Source organism: Gorilla gorilla, chromosome 1 (genome assembly GCF_029281585.2).
Source record: "Gorilla gorilla gorilla isolate KB3781 chromosome 1, NHGRI_mGorGor1-v2.1_pri, whole genome shotgun sequence".
Classification (NCBI taxonomy): Eukaryota; Metazoa; Chordata; class Mammalia; order Primates; family Hominidae; genus Gorilla; species Gorilla gorilla.
The window spans coordinates 55,268,367-55,288,844 of NC_073224.2; the positions used below are offsets into that span (position 1 = coordinate 55,268,367).

At 50.1% G+C, this 20,478-nt stretch overlaps 1 protein-coding gene across 1 annotated transcript in view; it reads left to right on the forward strand.

Moving 5' to 3' along the window:
• CSRP1 (cysteine and glycine rich protein 1) overlaps positions 1-10,790 on the forward strand; it is a 23,883-nt gene extending 13,093 nt beyond the window's left edge. Inside the window, exons 3-6 of the mRNA XM_004028140.5 lie at positions 3,967-4,135; positions 5,328-5,457; positions 8,944-9,037; positions 9,531-10,790. Of these exons, the coding sequence (XP_004028189.2) occupies positions 3,967-4,135; positions 5,328-5,457; positions 8,944-9,037; positions 9,531-9,607 (470 nt within the window). The 3' untranslated portion in view covers positions 9,608-10,790. The remainder of the gene's footprint in view (positions 1-3,966; positions 4,136-5,327; positions 5,458-8,943; positions 9,038-9,530) is intronic.
• The last annotated feature ends 9,688 nt before the right edge of the window (positions 10,791-20,478 follow it).

The window sequence follows — 20,478 nt, forward strand, 5'->3', positions numbered from 1 at the left end:
GCTTAATCACTGACCATAAGGGGTCAGCTGTGGGCGGGGGTGCCTGCCTGCAGACCTGTGTTTACGGAGGAGTAGTCGGTCAGAGGGTTGAGGGAAGTCAGGAATTCAGGGGGTGGCATAGGAAGGAAGGAACAGGGCCTGCGGCAGGGTGTGAGGGGCGCTGCGGATGAGAAACAGTTGTAGAAAGTCAGGCTGGGGAGCAGGGCTCTTTGGGGGGTGCGGGGGTGTTATGCAATGAGCAGCCGCAGGAAGCAGTCTCAGGTCACGCTGGGGTCTCAGGACCAGTGCAGCTATTGGATATCAGAGCACCAAGTGGACCCCCTAGCACTGCACATGTCCCAGCAGGCTGAGCCATCTCCACAACTTGCTCATTCTTCATGCCTAACACAGCACCTGGCACAAAGTGGGTTCCTGACAAAGATTTGTTTATGAATGGAAGGCACATCATTTCTCTTTTCCAGTGAAGTGGGTGATAAGTGTTCACCCCATTCAGGGTGCCCACTGAATCAAAGGACTTTCCCTCCCGAGGAAGGGAGAGGCTAGCCAGGTCTGGGCCAAGGGCAGTAAGGGCCATCTCCCTCATTGGCCAGGCCTGGTTGGGTCCCCAAAAGCAGTTGTGACCATGTGGGTTCTTGGCTCCAGATTCTACTCAGCTTGCCAACCTATATGCCTGTATTAGTCTACTCTCATGCTGCTAATAAAGACATACCTGAGACTGGGTAATTTATAAAGGAAAGAGGTTTAACGGACTCACAGTTCCACATGGCTGGGGAGGCCTCACAATCATGGCAGAAGGCAAAGGAGAAGCAAAGGCATGTCTTACATGGCAGCAGGCAAGAGAGCTTGTGTGGGGGAACTCCCATTTATATAACCATCAGATCTTATAAGACTTTTTCACTATCACAAGAACAGTATGGGGGAAGCTGCCCCCATGATTCAATTATCTCCATTTGGCCCAAGGAGAGATTTGGGTGGGAACACAGCCAAACCATATCAGTGCCCTTTCCTGAGGGTCTGAATGGGTGGGAGGAAGACATGATAATGTCATAGGCAAAGGTGGGGAGAATGACCTCCACCCTGGGCTTGGCCTGGGACCAGGGACTGAGAGGGCCTACAGTACACTTCCATGGTCTTGAAAGGGGCTGCCAGATCCTATGAGCAGGTGGTGGTTCAGAGGCTGGTGGGAAAGCTCAGCTCCGTGGCTGGGAACCTGCCCTGAGGTTATGTGCCCATCTCTGAGCTGTACCCAGCTCCCTCCTGGGGAAGGTGGGTTAAGCAGCCAGCCCTGAGGAAAGAAGAACTCTGTGATGGTGGCCGATGGAACAGGGCCCCACAGGTTGGCCCTGGGCCGTTCCCTAGAATCCAAGAGCACAGGGGAAGCTCACGGAAGCCTTGCACATGTTCTGACACCAGCGTCTCCTCACCCGCAGGCTGAGGCTTACTGACACTTTTCACCCTCTTGGCCCCACATGTGTGGCCCACTGGAGGGGAGCAATGGCTGGCAGAAAACAACCAGGTCTGGAGGTCAGGGGCTGGGTTCTGGCCTGGCCCTGCGTCTGGCCAACACGTGATCTGGAACTGTTTTGTGGGCCTCGGTTTTCCTTCCAGAAGCAGAGAATCATTCTCCATTTCTGAGTGGGGCAAGAGGGCTCTGACCTCTCCCCTGGGGCTGCCTTTTCCCTTTATTTCTAAGCAGCATCACAAGGGCCCACCAAAGTGGCATCTGGAAGTATGTGTTTCCAACAAATCCAGTCTTTTTTTTTTCTTTTCCCCTTATTGGCTTACCATGATATGGTAGAAATTTATTCAGGCCTGCCTTCAAAATTCCCCTTGATTGAGTCTTTGGTGGATGTTACAAAGACTTTGGTGAGTTGCAGAGTCTCTCAGTACATCACCTGGATGGAGGTAGAGGGGCAGAGGGCCACGATGGGCAGGATTGGGCCTCTGGGAGAACAGAAGGGCCAAGGCAAAGCAGAAAGGAGCAGGGAGGTCCTCGGCAGGGGAGCCATCTGGAAGATGTCAACTTGCAGGCCCTGAGGTCTGCCCTGGGCTGAGTTCCTGGGTCTCCTACTGGAGAGATCAGCCAAAAGACACCTCTGTTCCTCCAAGCACTCTTTGCTTTCTGCCTTCTCTCTGGTCTTGGAATTTTCAGTTCAATTGGGATCTTACAGGAAAACAATTCCAGGCCAATTCCTGACTTCCCACCCTAGAAGGGAATGTTAGAGCCCTTGGCCTGTGGTTCCCTCTCCCTCCTTCTTGGGAGCTGGGCCCCGGGGGAAATGGTGGGAAGTTCCATATTTGGATGGCCCAGAGTGCTGGAATGAGATGGAGATCTCCAGGGCAGGACAAGAGGGTCCTTATTTAGTCTGAAGTCTCCAACCTGGGGCTTAGGGTGAGAGAGGAGCTGGCAGAGGGATGGACCCTTTAAAGGCAAGAGGATGGCAGTTGCAAGGAAAGGAGCTGAGAGCTTCTCCGAGGGTGGTAAAAGGCGTGGCTTCTCCAGTGGTATTCATTGATTTCTATGTTCAGGACATGTTTGAGGATGCGTCCAACTGAGATGCTGAACTCCAGTATTTAAGGAATATGATCAAACCGAATTAGGATTACAGGACAAGTAAAGAAAAAGAATGCAGTTGAATCTCTTGAGAGGAGTATGTGAAAGTTAGAAGCAATGATCTCTTGAAGCTGGGGCCTGTCCCTCCCACTTCCTTGTCTCCTGATGGTATTAACTTTATATAATACTAATAAGAGTAGCCAACATTTATTATGCACTTGTTGTATGCAGGGTATTGTGCCAAGTACTTCACATGTCAGATCTCATTTGATTCTCACCACCAGCTTTTGGGGCAGACATTATTATGTTCGTTTACAAATGAGGACACAGAGGCTGGAAAGGCAAAAAAACTTGCAAATGGCTGGAAAGGGAGAGAGCTGGGATTTGATTCTGGGCAGTCTGACTCTTCATGACCCCAGGCTCTGAACTGCTTTAACTTTATTTTTATTTTTAAAAGTTTTATTTATTTATTTATTTTTAAATAAATAGAGACAGGGTTATGCCATCTTCCCCAGGCTGATCTCAAACTCCTGGGCTCAAGTAATCCTCCAGCCTTGGCTTCCCACTGCTGGAACTACAGGCATGAGCCACTGCACCCAGCCCAAACTGTTTTATTCTGGATAGCTGGGCATAGCTCCCCTCTGAGATTAACAGGACGAAATATGAGGCCCACAGCCTTTCCAGCTCAGACCATTGCAATCCCTAGTTCCTTCCGTTCCACTCTCTCTTACCCCAGGAGTCAGGAAGTTCTTCTCAGTGTCTGACCCTCACTTCTTCCTGTGGTAAAGTGATTTCTGAGATTAGAAACTTCAAATTCTCTTGTGATTAGCATGAGCTGCATCCCATTTCAAAGCCCACCATGTTGGGCACTTAATAAATGTTAAACATTCCTTATGGGGTATCACATCACCTGCATCTCCCCCCATTGGCTCCCTGCCAGCATGCACAGATAGTCTCTTCTGGATTCCACTGTTGAAGGCAGGAAAACTCTGCCCTTCTTTCCTTTTTTCTCCTCCCCCATTGGGACATATGGTCTCTGTTGAGGGCAGAGTGAGGAACCTCAACAGGCGTCCTGTGGCTTGGGGTCAGCCTAGGCTGTTGCCTCTGAACCCTGTGTTGCACTGCAGCCTGAGGAAGTTTAGTGGTGCAGAGGACCAAAGGAGACACATATGGATTCCTGGAAGAGGAATTGGTGTTGGCCAGCATTTCTAGAGTCGGACATGCAGATCCCATCCCTCTGTCCTCCCACCCATTGGCCATCCCGCCTGCCTCCATTTCTAGACAGTTCCTGAAAGATCAGGATATTATGTATGCAAAGAGACCAGAGAGCTTCAGCTGTAGGAAGCTTGCAATGAGCAAGAAGCTCACCCCAGCTTCAACTCACTGCGTCCGCTTCCCCTTCCCCTCCACAGTGGTCTGCAAGAAGAATCTGGACAGTACCACTGTGGCCGTGCATGGTGAGGAGATCTACTGCAAGTCCTGCTACGGCAAGAAGTATGGGCCCAAAGGCTATGGCTACGGGCAGGGCTCAGGCACCCTCAGCACTGACAAGGGGGAGTCGCTGGGCATCAAGCACGAGGAGTGAGTAAAAGATCCCCTCCCAACCTTTTTCTTGAGCTCTCTCCCCCACCCTGTTTTAGGCCTCACGTGTATTTACAACCATTTTTGGGTAAGCAATGAAAGGCTCAGAAAACCAGTTATTTAAAAGGCAGTCACAGAGCAGTGCCTCTGTGTCAGGCTGCTGCAGGAGCTGGGGATGCAGCAGGGACTAAAACAGGCTGGACTCCTCCCTGCAAGGAGCGTGCATTCTATATTTGTATGAGAGTCAGAGCTGGGAGGGGCCCCAAGAATCACTTAGTCCAATTTCCTCTTTTTTTGTTTTTTTTGAAAGGGAGTCTTGCTCTGTCACCCAGGCTGGAGTGCAGTGGTGCAATCTTGGCTCACTGCAGCCTCTGCTTCATGGGCTCAAGTGATCCTCTTGCCTCAGGCTCCCGAGTAGCTGGGAGTACAGGCATGTGCCACAACACCCAGCTAATTCTGTATTTTGTAGAGACAGGGTTTCACCATGTTGCCTCCTCTTTTTATAGATGATAAAATCCAGCCCAGGCTCAGTGACTTGCCTGGGGTCCCACGGCTAGTGAGTGTCGGAGCCAGATCAGGGGCTCAGGGCAGCACCGTTGCCACACCAGCCTCACTGTCTCAGCCCTGCTATCTCTCACTACTGAGGAGAAGTCATTTCCCTTTCTTGGAAATGCCATAGGGTGTCATCAGCCCCACCACACCCCCCTCACCCCACGGCACTCCCTGGCCTCTGGGTAAATGGTGGCTGTTGGCAGTCAGCCTGGCTTGCTCCTCGGCCTGGGGGGGTGGACGGAAATGATGGATGAATTACCAAGTTTCAGCCAAGGTCATTGCCCCAGTGGGAATGATTCGTCAGCAGATTTCTCCTGTAAAGAATCTGATAATAGACCAGCTGCAGGAATGAGGGGCAGAGGAGGGCAATTCTTAGCAAATGGGGTGTTAAATGATTCTGGGGCTAACTGGGTGACCGAGGGAAGTATGATGTTACAATGGAAATAACATTGTGCTGAGGCTTGGTTTGTCCATCTGTAAAATGGGAGATGACCCTAGAGGCCCTAGCCTTTGTGACTTTGGCAGAGAGAATTGCGCGCTGCTCTGGCATGAGATGAAGGTAGGGTCATGCCCTCTCAGTGCCAGCCCCACCTGTACTTAACAGTGTAAGTCACCTCACCCCATGCCCTTCTCCATGCAGAGCCCCTGGCCACAGGCCCACCACCAACCCCAATGCATCCAAATTTGCCCAGAAGATTGGTGGCTCCGAGCGCTGCCCCCGATGCAGCCAGTCAGTCTATGCTGCGGAGAAGGTGATTGGTGCTGGGAAGGTAAGGCGGCTGCTGGGCATGAGAGGGATGGGGGGAGATATCTTCCTGAAATGTGGATTCCAGAACTTTTAAATTGGTGACCTAGCTCTGCTCAGGGCAGCCTGAGCACTGGGGTTTAACCTCTTCTCTTTGTCCCTGTGGGTTGCATGTACCTGTGCTTTCCAGTCTCCAGGGAGCTCATATCAGCCATGAGCAGTAACATCTCCAGCATTGATGGACAATGGGCAATTCACAGGGAGTGGCAATGATCAATCTGTATCTCTAATATAGGAGAACAGAAAGTAAGGGTATGTGGATGGGCTGCAGAGGGTCCACAAAGCCCTGAAGATTATATACAAAGTTTCATGGGAACCTGTCTGTTTCTTAGAAGAAGATCCATAGCTTTTATTAAATTTTCAAAGGATTCGTGATCCCAAAAATATACATTCTGTTTCATGGGATGTGGACTCCCAAAAACCCATCCAAATACCCCCAGGGCAGAGATTTTCAAGGTTCAGACCTATCAGAGCCTCCTAGGAGGCTTTTTTCACACTGTTTAGAATTGCCACACATGCCCTTCCCCCATGATATTCTGACAGTAGCCCCCAATCACCAATGCACAGTGAGAATCACTGTAGCAAATCAACAGTTCCCAATTGAGCTGATCACTTCCTTCAGATAGGCTGCAGTAGAGAAGAGGCAGAACTCTTGCCCCTGGGGTTTGCAGTGTCAGATTAGCAGTCAGAAAATCACAGAAGAGATGTCTTTCAGGTATGGGGCCAGAGAGGATTTCTGGAGCATCACGTGAGGCCTGAGATAGAAAAGTGACTTGGCCAAGATCACACAACAAGGTTATGGAATGTCTGGGCCTAGAGCCCATCTTCATCTCTTCTGGATTCAGGTTTTGGCTTTCAAGGCTTTTTGACCTTGAGGAATGGGATAGGGGAATGGATCAAGAAATGTTAAACAATTAACACTTAGGCCAATGTTAGAATCTCTACTCTCACAGTCATGGTTGGACAGAAATGGGGATTAGTATCCCTGTTGTACAGATGAAGAAACTGGGAGTCAGAAGGATTACATAATTTGCCCAGATCTGCTAAGCTAGGAAGGGGCTAAGCCAGACTCAAGCCCAGGTTTGTCTGACTCCGAAGCCCTTGCTCTTACTGCTGTTACTACTGTTAATGCTACTTTGGGCCATTTAGCCTCTTCAAACCCATTTCCAAGGCTGCAAAATGGGAAGGGATTGTTAATCCTAGCACGGTGATTAAGAGCTTGGACTCTAGACAGCCTGCTTTGAATCCTAATTTTGCCATTTATTGGCTGAGCGACCTTGGGAAAATTTAGCCTTCCTAAGCCTCAGTTCTTCAGCTCTAAAGTGGGCCTGGATGGTGGAGGAAATGCAAAGTGGACCAAGTAATGGTCCCTGACAAATAAGGCAGGTTTTTTTTGTTTGTTTGTTTTTGTTTTTGTTTTCTTTTGGCAGAATTTCACACTTGTCACCTAGGCTGGAGTACAGTGGCGTGATATTAGCACTCTGCCTTCCGGGTTCAAGTGATTCTCCTGCCTCAGCCTCCCGAGTAGATGGGACTACAGGCACGTGCCACCACACCCAGCTAATTTTTGTATTTTTAGTGAAGATGGGGTTTGACCATGTTGGCCAGGCTGGTCTTGAACCAGCCTGGACCTCACGATCCACCCACCTCGGCCTCCCAAAGTGCTGGGATTACAGGTGTGAGCCACCACACCCAACAACAAGGCAGTTTTAATGATTAAATGAGATAATACATGTATAATGTGCAATGTAGTGCCTGGTATGTCCTCAGTACAGTTTTGCTATTGTTATTATTATTGTTGTTTATTTTCAGGGATTATTATGAGGTCACAATGAAGATCCTTGCCATTGACTAAAGGATATGAAAACAGGAGACATTAATATTATTATTAAGTTGGCTTTTTTGTTCTATCTCATTATGAGAATAGAAAATTATTAAGAATAGCTAAGAATCACTATTTCCATTACTTAGGCAGGCTATAAGGTAAAGTTAGGGCTGTACTAAGGAGTAGGATAAGAGAATTTTGCATTCAAGTGGAAAAGGTAGGGAGAAGCCCCACGTTTCTATTGCCTCGCTCGAGAAATGTTGAGCTGGGAGTACTTTTGGGTGCTTATGAATGAGCAAAGGGATTCAGCTTATTTTGGCAGGGAGGTGGCTAGGAAATATGAGGAGAGGTGTTGGTCTAGGTGTGATTCAGTTTTTCTCCAGCCTAGAGAGCTTGGGGTAGCAGCCCCTGCTTTACAGAGGAGGCAGCAAAGGCTGGGTGACTACTGAGGTTGCACCAGCACTGACCTAGACCCAGGTCCCCCCATTTCAGCTCTCTGGAGGAGAAGCCAATGTGCAAGGTTAGGCAACCAGGAAATCTGAGGGGATGAATTTCCTTTCTCATCCGCCAGCCTGGGCACTGGGAGTGTCTTTGCCCTTAAAAGGCCTTGTTTTGTCTTATCTGACCGCTGCCTGCCTCTTGCTTTTCCTGGGTTAAGCAGAGCTGTCTACACATCAGCCGCTTAGCCTGCCCAGCTGTTGATGGGAACTGGCTGCGGAGAAGTCTGTCTGTGCAACGTCCCATCACTGTGTACAAACTCGGGCCTCACTTTTTTTCTGGGGCAGCTGTTTGCCCTGTGTTACAGAATGCATGTGAGGACTAGATATTTAAACATATGATGCCTGGCCACAGAGAAGGTATTTGTAATTGGATTCTCCTGGACCAGCCCAGCCTCTGAAGTTCTAGAATTAGGTGCCTCCTTTGCCCAAAGGCTATCAGCTATTGGAGGGGAGGGTGGCAGTATGTCCCTCACTGGGTAGCTGTGAACACTACCTGACTTCACCAGTGTAAAGTGCCTGGCACAGGGCCTGGCACAGAGGAAGCCAGAGTCAATGTTGTCTAGTATCACTTTGGAAGGAGAATAAGTCTATGAAATGCATTAAACTCAGCAGGGAAAGTCCTAAGGAGTAGTTTCTCCAGGGGCCACAGAAGACCCTTTGGGTCTCTATGAGAGGCCCCAAGGCAACACAGGGCAGAGAGGTCTTCCCGGTGAGGGCTGTTCAAGTACTAAGTGACAGTACCAGCAGGAGTGCAAAGCCCTGGCTCACACCACTGATCTACTGGCAAGATGGGTCTGGAGAAGGCTCATCTGGCCCAGCCAGTGGGGTAACAGCTACTTTGGTGTTAAACCCACCCCCTCACCTGCCTTTTGTGGTATAGCTGGTGACCCTAATCATCAGGCCATTGCAACATAGCATGGAAGATGGTGCGAGGTGGCATGTGGTCCCTGGCCTTCTCCCTCTACTGCCTTGCACCGTAGGCCATGTCCTCCCAGCAGCACCAGCTGAGCAGACTTCAGAAGTGGCTTGAGCCCTTATACCATGGTTATGTCAAAGGGAGTGGGCCTGGGGTGGAGGGTACCCTCATCACTGGTGGCAACCATTAACTATTTCCTTCCCTGCCTAGTCCTGGCATAAGGCCTGCTTTCGATGTGCCAAGTGTGGCAAAGGCCTTGAGTCAACCACCCTGGCGGACAAGGATGGCGAGATTTACTGCAAAGGTGGGTGTTTTCACTTCTAATTGAGGGTCAGGAGGCCCAAGGGGGTAGGGGGGCTAAGTAGTTTTGCCTTTGCTGAATGTAAACTAATTCCTGGCCTTGGGATCCAAGATCTGAACATCTAGTATGATTCCTTCATTGTACAGATGAGGAAACAAGACCAGAGGGGGAAAGCAACTTGGCCAGCATCATCTGGCAAATTGAGGCAGGCATAGGGCTAGACCCTGGCTTCCTAACTCCCAGTCCAATGTTCTTACAGCAGATGATGCTTCTATAATTTTGGTGGCAGGGGCAATGGGTACAGGGTACAACCAAGAGCCTCTTCGCTATTTTACTATTGAGATTGGGGTGCTGTGGAGGTGAGGGGGTACCAGTGGACCTTCCTTCCCTAGCGGTCTGGCTGGGCACTAGGAGTGGGGGATCTTCAGCAGGAGGGTGGGTGGTGTGGCTGGGGGTGGAGGAAGAACATGCCCTTATCTCTCTCCTCTCTCTGCAGGATGTTATGCTAAAAACTTCGGGCCCAAGGGCTTTGGTTTTGGGCAAGGAGCTGGGGCCTTGGTCCACTCTGAGTGAGGCCACCATCACCCACCACACCCTGCCCACTCCTGCGCTTTTCATCGCCATTCCCTTCCCAGCAGCTTTGGAGACCTCCAGGATTATTTCTCTGTCAGCCCTGCCACATATCACTAATGACTTGAACTTGGGCATCTGGCTCCCTTTGGATTGGGGGTCTGCCTGAGGTCCCACCCCACTAAAGGGCTCCCCAGGCCTGGGATCTGACACCATCACCAGTAGGAGACCTCAGTGTTTTGGGTCTAGGTGAGAGCAGGCCCCTCTCCCCACACCTCGCCCCACAGAGCTCTGTTCTTAGCCTCCTGTGCTGCGTGTCCATCATCAGCTGGCCAAGACACCTGAGGACACATCTTGGCACCCAGAGGAGCAGCAGCAACAGGCTGGAGGGAGAGGGAAGCAAGACCAAGATGAGGAGGGGGGAAGGCTGGGTTTTTTGGATCTCAGAGATTCTCCTCTGTGGGAAAGAGGATGGGCTTCCTGGTGTCCCTCAGAGTAAGCCTGAGGAGTCCCAGCTTAGGGAGTCACTATTGGAGGCAGAGAGGCATGCAGGCGGGGTCCTAGGAGCCCCTGCTTCTCCAGGCCTCTTGCCTTTGAGTCTTTGTGGAATGAATAGCCTCCCACTAGGACTGGGAGGAGAATAACCCAGGTCTTAAGGACCCCAAAGTCAGGATGTTGTTTGATCTTCTCAAACATCTAGTTCCCTGCTTGATGGGAGGATCCTGATGAAATACCTGAAACATATATTGGCATTTATCAACGGCTCAAATCTTCATTTATCTCTGGCCTTAACCCTGGGTCCTGAGGCTGTGGCCAGCAGAGCCCAGGCCAGGGCTCTGTTCTTGCCACACCTGCTTGATCCTCAGATGTGGAGGGAGGTAGGCACTGCCTCAGTCTTCATCCAAACACCTTTCCCTTTGCCCTGAGACCTCAGAATCTTCCCTTTAACCCAAGACCCTGCCTCTTCCACTCCACCCTTCTCCAGGGACCCTTAGATCACATCACTCCACCCCTGCCAGGCCCCAGGTTAGGAATAGTGGTGGGAGGAAGGGGAAAGGGCTGGGCCTCACTGCTCCCAGCGACTGAAAGGACAACACTATCTGGAGCCACCCACTGAAAGGGCTGCAGGCATGGGCTGTACCCAAGCTGATTTCTCATCTGGTCAATAAAGCGGTTTAGACCAGAACTCTGGGGTCCAATCCTGTGTCTGTGGAGCTGGGAGGGAACTCAATGGGAGCAATCAAATTAGCAGGGGCTTTGGGAGGCCGAGGCAGGCGGATCACCTGAGGTCAGGAGTTTGAGACCAGCCTGGCTAACATGGTGAAATTCTGACTCAACTAAAAATACAAAAAAATTAGCCAGGCATGGTGGCGGGTGCCTGTAATCCCACCTACTTGGGAGGCTGAGGCAGGAGAATCGCTTGAACCTGGGAGGCAGAGGTTGCAGTGAGCTGAGATCACACCATTGTACTCCAGCCTAGGCAACAAACGCGAAACTGTCTCAAAAAAAAGCAGGCAGCCTGGTGGAAGTGAATCAAAGTGGATTCGTTCCTGCTTTTTCTAAGGACCAATTACTTCTCAGTATCAATGCCAACTGAACCACACTGTCTGAAGTGACCCGACCAGCCAAACACCACTGGCTTGTTCTGTCTGGTCTCCACCCCCAAATCTGGGCCTGGGAATTGCATGGACTTTGGACTTGGAGGGGCTCAGCTAGGCCCCAAAACTGTGCTCAGAACTTCTCCCAGCTTGGAAAGCCCCAGCCTAAGAGGGAAACTCAACCAGAGGAACTTTCACGTCAAATCTAGAAAGCTCATTTCTGCCTAGGAGGGGTGTGGTGGAGGGGCCTGGCTCAGCCTGCTGTGCTGTTAGGGCCCCCACAGCAAGTCCGTGGAAGTCCACATTTTTCTTGGAAATAGGCTCATGTGAGGGGTTGCGGCATTCTTCATCTTAGGCATACCTGCCTGATGCGTTGGGGCTGTGCTGCTCTGCTTCAGCCCTTCTCGAAAATGTGCCCACACTAAGTTTTCAAAACAAAAGCAGATGCTTTAATAACAACAAGGCCTCGTGTACCTATTTCCCAGATGACCAGCTCCAACAGTGGCCTTGACAGAGCCCCCTCCTGGACTCTGAGAAAGGCACCTATGCATGCATAACACCCATCAATGGTGCAGAGCAATAGAAAAGTGCAAGATGACCGGGAGAAGAGCTGGAGGAGTTCAGGGAATGCCAGCCCAGGGTGGGCTCTGGCTGGGAGTTCTGCAATTGGGGTCAAGGGCTCCATCTTGGTAACCCCTCTGGCTCCAGTACAGGGGGAGGCCCACGAAAGGTGCTCCGGACAAGTTTCTGCAGCCAGGAGGACCGCTGGTTCCACACACCCAGGTGGACCCTCCTGTCTGGGAGGGGCCTACAGGAGTGGCCCGGATGGGAGCCTTTGGGGCCCAAAGCTGGAGAGAGGCTGCCCTCTGCTGGCTGCTCGGGAGGGCCTGTCGGCGACCCTCCTGTGCCTTGCACCACTAGCTGTCTTGCTCCCGGGCCACTGTCTTTCAGTGCAGCCCCACGGTGGGCAAGGGGCCCTGACGCACCTCCTGGGAATAAGACCTGGGTAAAGGCAGTGGGCTGTCAGCCAGCTGCGGCCAGGCCAGGAAGCACTCACTGGACGGTGAAGGGCCAGCCAGAGGGGCGCATCAAGGAAGGAGGAACACAAGGCAGGGGAGGCACTTGGGGGAAGGAGGGTCGGCTGATGGGGAGGGGGCCCAGCATCCGCAAGCGCGGCGCTTGCGCCGTCCCAGGAGACACCAGGTGGTGCTGTGGGGTCAGGGCAAAAGGTAGGCGCTGCGTTTCCGCGCACCCCACGCCCTCCTCCTCTCTCCGTGGACCCTGAGGACTCAGCTCCTGCGCAAGACAGCGCACGCGTCTAACCCCCGACGCTCACTTCTCCTTTGAGGGTTGTCGCGCTTCGGTGCCCTGTGGAATACCAAACCCTCACCAAAGAGTGAGCAAGGACTTTTTTTTTGAGACAGAGTTTTGCTCTTGTTGCCCGCGCTGGAGTGCAATGGTGCGATCTCGGCTCACCGCAACCTCCGCCTCCCGGGTTCAAGCGATTCTCCTGCCTCAGCCTCTGAGTAGCTGGGATTACAGGCATAAGCCACCCCGCCCGGCTAATTTTTGTATTTTTTTGGTAGAGACGGGGTTTCTCCATGTTGGTCAGGCTAGTTGGCCTAGAACTCCCGACCTCAGGTGATCTGCCCACCTCGGCCTCCCAAAGTGCTGGGATTACAGGCATGAGCCACCGCACCCGGCCAGGGTGAGCAAGGTCTTTATGTCCACTTAGGTATTTCTTTTCTCGTTTCTGTCATCTCCGAGCAAGGCGTCCAGGGCGACCTCGGGAGAATGTATTTGGTGGGAGCTATGCCCAGCTGCAGGAGCGGTAGAGCCCTGGGCTTTTTAGGATGTGATGGAAAATAGCTGCCGCTCCCGATGGGCGGCAGGCCCAGCCTCCTCGGGCTGCCCTTCTCCAAGAGCCTTAGCAAATTGTCCGGGTCACCTGAGAGGCTGGGGAGGGACAGGAAGACCAGGAGGCCGACTGGAGGGTGAGGATATAGAGATCTTGGGTAGCGGGGGTTGGGGGGGGGGGGCGTTAGAGCTGCTATTAAGTGTGGGAGTGATCCCTGAATCAAGGGCCACAGAAATTATTCGAGAGGGGCACCCAATCGCTTCTCGGCCTTTTGGCTAAGATCAAGTGAGGGGGGCACCCAGCGAGGAACGATCCCCCGACTTAGATCGGTGGAGGTGAGTGTGGCGGAGTGAGGAACACAGGAATTAACAACTGGAAGGTCCGGCCCTCCCCGCGCCTCGCCCCCGTGCCACGCCCAGCCCCGGCCCCGCCTCCAAGCCCAGCCTTTATTCTGAGAATCATTGGGGAAGCCTTTAAAAATGGATTCCCAGCCCCAACCCTAGAGATTCTGATTCGGTTGGCCTGGGTGGGGCCTGGGAATCTGTATTCGACAAGCTCCTCTGGTGATTCTCTGACGCTTGCCCGGGCTCAGCCGGGCTTGAGAACCTGCGGACCAGCCCAGCCTCCTAGTAGGTGCCGGCTTCCACCCGGCCGCTCAACCTCAACCACTTAGCTTCCAACAGCTCCGCGCCCCGCCCCGCCCCGCCCCGCAGCTGAGGCTGCCTCTGAGAGGTTCTAATGATTAGAGAAGACTTCCTGGAACTTCCTATTTCTGTCCCCTAGAGTCATCCAGAACAGGTCTAATCCCTCTCCTGCATGACAGCGCTTCAGAGATTTGAAGACAGCTGTCGGCTGCCTGAGTCCGCCCCTCCCCACCAGAGATCCCCTGGCCATTCAGCGCTTCCTGATGGAGGCACCAGGGAGCCCAGTGAGTCCAGTGGAGGAGGAAAAACACAGCCAGGGGTTGGGGGCCGTCCAGTGGCCAGAGAAACAGACTGGGGACTTGCAATAGGTCAAAGGGACAAAACAGAGGCAGCTCCCCCTGAGAAACGCCTGTCCCCTGCCTTTCTAGGGTGCAGCTTCCTCCAACCTAGTCTTCTTTTGGACATTTTGGAAACATTATTATTCATCCAACTTGTGTGCTTACTATATGCTATAGACTGTTTGAAGACCTTTAATGTATTAACTCACTTAATTGTCACATTACTCATCCATCTCGTGTGCTTAATATATGCTATAGACTGTTTGAAGACCTTAAATGCATGAACTCATTTAATTCTCACAATGGCCCTATGAAGTAGGTGCTGTCATTTTACCCACTTATAACTGATCAAACTGAAGCCAAGAACCAAAGAACAATTCAGCAACCCTCTCAAGGTCAAATTGAGCAGGATATAAATGCAGGCAGCTGGGTCCAGGTCCCATCGCTGCAGTGCCATACCTAACATCCTTGCCTTAAGAGGAGACAATTATGTACTGGGAGTATGAGGCCTGGTGCTGGAATGGTGAGTTAGGACCATAGCAATAGCTAACAGTTATTGAGCACATACTATGTGCCTGGCACTGGTCTAGATGTTTTCTTATTTGATCCTCATATAAGCACTAGGAGGTAATTATATTATCCCTTTATTATATAAGAGGAAACCGAGATTCAGTGAATTTTTAAGAGACTTACTCAAGTCCCTGGCAAGTGGTGGAGCCAGGATTGGAACCAGCTGTGTGACTTTGGGCCTGCCTCCTCCCCCCTGGGTGTCGGCCCCTCATTTGTGAAGTGAAGACGTTGGCCTAAATTAGTTCTGAGGAAATGCTTCTCAAGCTTTAATGTGCATATGAATCTCCTGGGGATCTTGTCAAAATGCAGATTCTAGTTTTGGGTGGGGCCTGAAATTGGACATCTCTCACAAGCTCCCAGGGGGAGGTGGTGCTGATGTTGCTGATCCTGGGACCACACTTGAACAGCCAAGCTTCAGGGGATCCACCCAACTCTGATGTCCTGAGTTTATGGGCCTAGAAAGACTCACCCTAAAGGCCATGAAAATTCAGGAAGCAGATTATCATGAATAAAGCCTTTAGTGGGCATTTTCCATGCCCGGACAAGCCCTTAGTTCCTTTTCAGAAGCACCTGCTCCTGAACCTTCTACATTTCCACTCTGTTGACCTCAACCTGACTCTTCCAGAGAGTTCAAGGTCTTGGTCCCAGGCCAAGGGGGATTGTTGCTCCCTACTGGAGGAGTGAAGAGGTATCTCTGTGGCTCTGCCTTCTGGGTACCCAGCAGTCCCATGGCAATCACACTGTCTAGTCCTTTAAGAGATGTTCACAGATATTCCTGGACACACAGTAATATCTACGTTTACATTTAAGGGTTACATTTGGCCTCTTCCCTTGAATTTTGATGTGGTGATGTGGCTTGCTGTGGCCTCTAATTGAGACCAGAAGTGTCACTTCTGAGCAGACTTCTTTATTTTTTATTTTTTATTTTTTGAGATGGAGTTTCACTCTTGTCGCCCAGGCTGGAGTGCAGTGGCGTGATCTCAGCTCACTGCAACCTCTGCCTCCCAGGTTCAAGCAATTCTCCTGGCTCAGCCTCCTGAAGTAGCTGGGATTGCAGGTGCCTGCCACTACACCCAGTTAATTTTTTTGTATTTTTAGTTGAGACGGAGTTTCATCATGTTGGCCAGGCTGGTCTTGAACTCCTGACCTCAGGTGATCCACTTGCCTCAGCCTCCCAAAGTGCTGGGATTACAGGCGTGAGCCACTGTGCCTGGCCATCTGAGCAGACTTCTTTAATAGACACGGTGTAAGTTTTCATGTCCCTTTTCCCTGTTGTGGAGAGTGTGGAAGTAGATGTGATGGAACCTCCAGCAACCTGGATATGTGTATATCTCAAGGAGCAGAACCTCCCCTGCCAGCTCAAGTAGGACATATGGTATGAGTGGGAAGACCTTTGCTATGTTAAGCTATTGGGTTTGGGAGGAGTTTGTTAGCACAGCATAACCTAGCCCATCCTAACTAGTACACATACCAATATCACCTTAGATAGGCCGAGTCAAGTATGGAGACCATGTTTCTACAAAGTCAGGATCGTAGCCTGTCAAAGATCTAATGCTTAACTCTGGGGTCTTCTTCAGTAGGAACGAATATCTTCTTGCAAAAGTAGGGTGGGATTCCTAAAGATGTGAACTCTTCCTCCCCTTCTTTTGCTAGTCCCTGTTAAGTAGAGAACTCTGATTCACCCATTTGCCATTGTGTCCCTAAAGTCTAGCCCAGCGCCTGAATTAAGAATTAAGAATACTTAATTCTTAATTCACACACAATGGGATTTACTCTGAAGTTCCTTTCTATGAATCTTCCTGTAGATCACATCCAAGAATATGCCATGAGCCTTCCTCCCCTCCCTAAGCCCCTCCACACACCCCTCTGCCTTGAGCAATTTGTTAATTTCTCCTTGACCTAAGCCTCAGGCTGGACAACTCACAGCCTCCTTCTCTGCCTGATCTTGACAATGGCACTGCATAGGAGCTTCCCCGTTATCAAAGTCATACTCACGAATAATAATCTTTATAATTCTCATGATGAAACATTTGAAAATCAGAGGCAAGTGGTAAAGAACTCATCCATGATCTCTTCACCTCGAAGGAACTGCTGTTGACACTGTGACCTTTCCTTTCCTATTTTCCTCTGTGCATTCCCCCTCCCCCCATACTTTTAGGGAGAGCCTATGAATGTCTCCTATTTAGGAGGAGAGGGAAAAGCCACCCACAAATGCAGAAAATGGCACAGCTGGAAGGGGACTTATGAATCCTTCAACCAACTCCCTTACATTACCATTGAGAATGCTGCTTTATACTAGTCCGGGTGCAGATGTGTGAAAAGTAAAAACAAATGTCTGGCAAGACCCAAACCAAGCTAAGTGATTGTTGTCTCTGGGGTTGGGGGACTAGAAGGGTGGTGAAAAGATACTGTCATGTTTTGAATCTTCTGCAACAAAAATGTATTCAAGTGTTACTTGCATTTAAAGCACATTATTACTAGAAGAAAAGAGAAAGCAACTTTTATGTCAAGGGTTTCATGGCTATTATTGGCATATTGGTTGAGGCCACTAGTTTCCTGGGTATCAGTCAGTCTCCTCCTAGTGTCATTGCCCCTTGGTCAAGTGTCCTCAAGGAAGAGATTCATTCCAGGGCAGCCCATTTTTTCCTACAACATGGGCACCCAGATGCCAAGATGGCATGGGAAAAAGGAAAATTCTGCAGGCCCCAACCTGAACCATTAGCCCACAAGTCCAATCTCTGTAAGACCCACGCTAGGATCAAATGCCTTCAAGCCCAGACTCAGCCCCATCAGAGAGGGGCAGTAGGTGCTCTCAAGACGAAAGGGATTCCTGGTGAATCAGGAAAGTTATTGGGCTGGAAAGTGATAAAAGGGCTGAGCGTGGGAGGGGATTTCCACTGAGAGAGCCAGGCCCAGGAGCAAGCCTGGGCGGGTCGGCTGCAGAGTTGCTGCCCACTTGAAGTCTGTTGCAATGGTGCCCATAAAACCCAAGTCATCAGAGACTTGAAACCTTGGTAGGGTTTTTCCTTCTGTTTCCCTTTAGAAAAACAGAGATCCGAGGAAACCCCAAAGCCCTGGAACAAAGGGCTGTACATCAAAGCGGTGCGAGCAGGTCAGGAGAAGTCTGAGGGAGAGGTCAGCTGGAGTGGGTCTCCCAGCCCCCAGCTCCCAGGGAGAGGAGAGCAGTGAGGGACCTGTGGATTGGAGGGTGGGTGCAGAAGCCTGAAGGGAGAAGCAGGGTGGGGAGGAGCAGGGCTGTGAACAGACCCATTTTCATGCCCCATCTAGGTGAGGAGGCACTACCTGGCCTGAGGAATCCAGGGAACAGGTTGAGGAAGGAGTAGTGATGTTTTCTTTTCTTGCCTATACAGGGGTTCCATAGCTCCCATAAACTAGCCAGGCTTTTTTTCTTTTTCAAATATGCACTGATCTGCAAGATAGAACTTGACAGCCTTCATTTTACAGATGAGGAAACTGAGGTCAGAGAGAGGAAGGGATTGTGTAAGGTGTCACCAAGCTTGGGCTAGGACATGGGTGTCCTGTCTCCTACCTGAGTGCTCCTTCCCCTACACCAGTGGTTCTCACACGTGGGCGTCAGAATCACCTGGAGGGCTTGTTCAAACACGGATTGCTGGGCTCCAAACCCGGGTCTGGGGTGGAGCCTAGAATTTGTATTTCTAACAATTTCCCAGCTGATGCTGACTCTGCTGGCCTGAGACTACATTTTGAGAACCGCTGCTCTAGACCCTTGCTATCTAAAGTATGTTCTGTTGACTAGCAGCATCAGTGTTACTTGGAAGCTTCTAGAAGTGCAGAATCTCAGGTCCTACCCTAGACCTATTCCATCAGAATCTGCATTTGCAAGATCCCCAGGTGATCCATTTGCACACTGCAGTCTGAGAAGCGCTGGTCTATGCCACACGCCTCTTTCTGGACTGGGGGTCAAATTGAGGCAGCCTAGATGAGCCTTCCAACTCCAGTTGCCAGGGGATAATGGAATAGGTGCTCAGGGTCCTGTGGGGGAACCAGCCCCTTTTTTGTGTTCCCCAAGGTTGGGGAGTTCTCTCCAGAACTACAGAGACAGGAGGGGCTGCATGCTCAGCTCTGGGTTTGCTTGGTTCTAGGGTACACACCCGACATCAGGAGGCTCTATGTGCCCACCTTGGGGAATCCTGGGAATGCCTGGAGGCCAATAACTGCCATTCAAGCCTCTAAATCAACCCCTGCTCTGAAGCCAGCCCTTGCGTTTCAAATTCTATTTCAAGAACTTATGTAATACCTATGTGTTTACTTTATTTTAAAAATATGCCTAATACATGAGTATGACATCCAAACCATATTGAAGCATGCTCATAAAATGACAGGCATTCTCACACTGCCCATCCCCATCCTGGACATTCCATAAGTAACATATCACTGTGAATTGAATCCTGTTAGATATAACCTGTACAACAGAGGTGGACTTCGTTCATTGTGGCCATGCTATATACCTTATTAACTCACTGTACTGTAATGTTTCCCCATGAAACAACATATTTCAGGCATCTCAACCTACTAAGACCTGTAGATCTGTGTGTTTTCAACTGCTGCACCGCATGAACATTTATGTACTGTGCAGTTAACTAGATTTTTAGAGAAAAAATGCATGCACAGGATTTTAAAAAATCAAACAATACAGATTGGTGAACAATGAAAAAATAAGTCTCTATCTTTCTTCTTCATTGTTACCTAGAGAAACTGTTAACAATTTATTTTAAATTTTTATTTACTTTTCTAAACAGGGTCTTGCTCTGTTGCCAGGCTGGAGTGCACTGGTGTGATCATAGCTCACTGTAGCCTCAAACTCCTGGGCTCAAGCCATCCTCCCACCTCAGACTCCTGAGTAGCTGGGACTACAGGCATGTACCCCACTACGGCTATATTTAAAAAATGATTTTGGAGAAACAAGATCTTACTATGTTGCCTAAGCTGGTCTCAGACTCCTGGGCTCAAGCGATCCTCATGCCCTAGCCTCCTAAGGTGCTGAGATTACAGGCAAACCATTTATTTTTGGTATTTAATTAAAATACTTAATTTTTGTAATAGTTTTGGATGTATAGTAAATTTGAGCAGATAGAACAGAGTTCCTGCATACCTACCCTTCCCCCATAGTTTCTCCTATTATTAACATCTTGCATTAATGTGCTACATTTTTTACAATGAATGAGCCAAGATTGATACATTTACTATTAACTGAAGTTCATGGTTTAAACTCACTTTTGTTGTATGGTTCTGTAGGCTTTGATAGATGCATAATGTCACGTATCCACCATTATAGTATCATACAAAATAGTCTTGCTGCCCTAAAAATCTCCTTTAACCATCTAGTGGTTTCCATTGTTGTTTTAAATAATGCAGTTACATTCTTTTCATTAGTTCATTAACTCTAGATTGCGTTGATTGTTTCCCCTTCTCTGCATTATCCTTTTCCACCTCCCAGTTTTTGTCAGGTACATTGACATTTCATTTTCTCATTTGATAATTATTCATTCAGTTTCTACAGTGTATTAGGCAATGTTCCAGGTGCTGGAGCCACAGGGGTGAAAAAAACAGATAGGCTGGACGCGGTGGCTGACGCCTGTAATCCCAGCACTTTGGGAGGCCGAGGCAGGCGGATCACGAGGTCAGGAGATTGGAACCATCCTGGCTAACACAGTGAAACCCCGTCTGTACTAAAAATACAAAAAGTTAGCCGGGCATGGTGGCGGGCGCCTGTAGTCCCAGCTACTCAGGAGGCTGAGGCAGGAGAATGGCGTGAACCCAGAAGGCAGAGCTTGCAGTGAGCTGAGATCGCGCACTACTGCACTCCAGCCTGGGAGACAGAGCG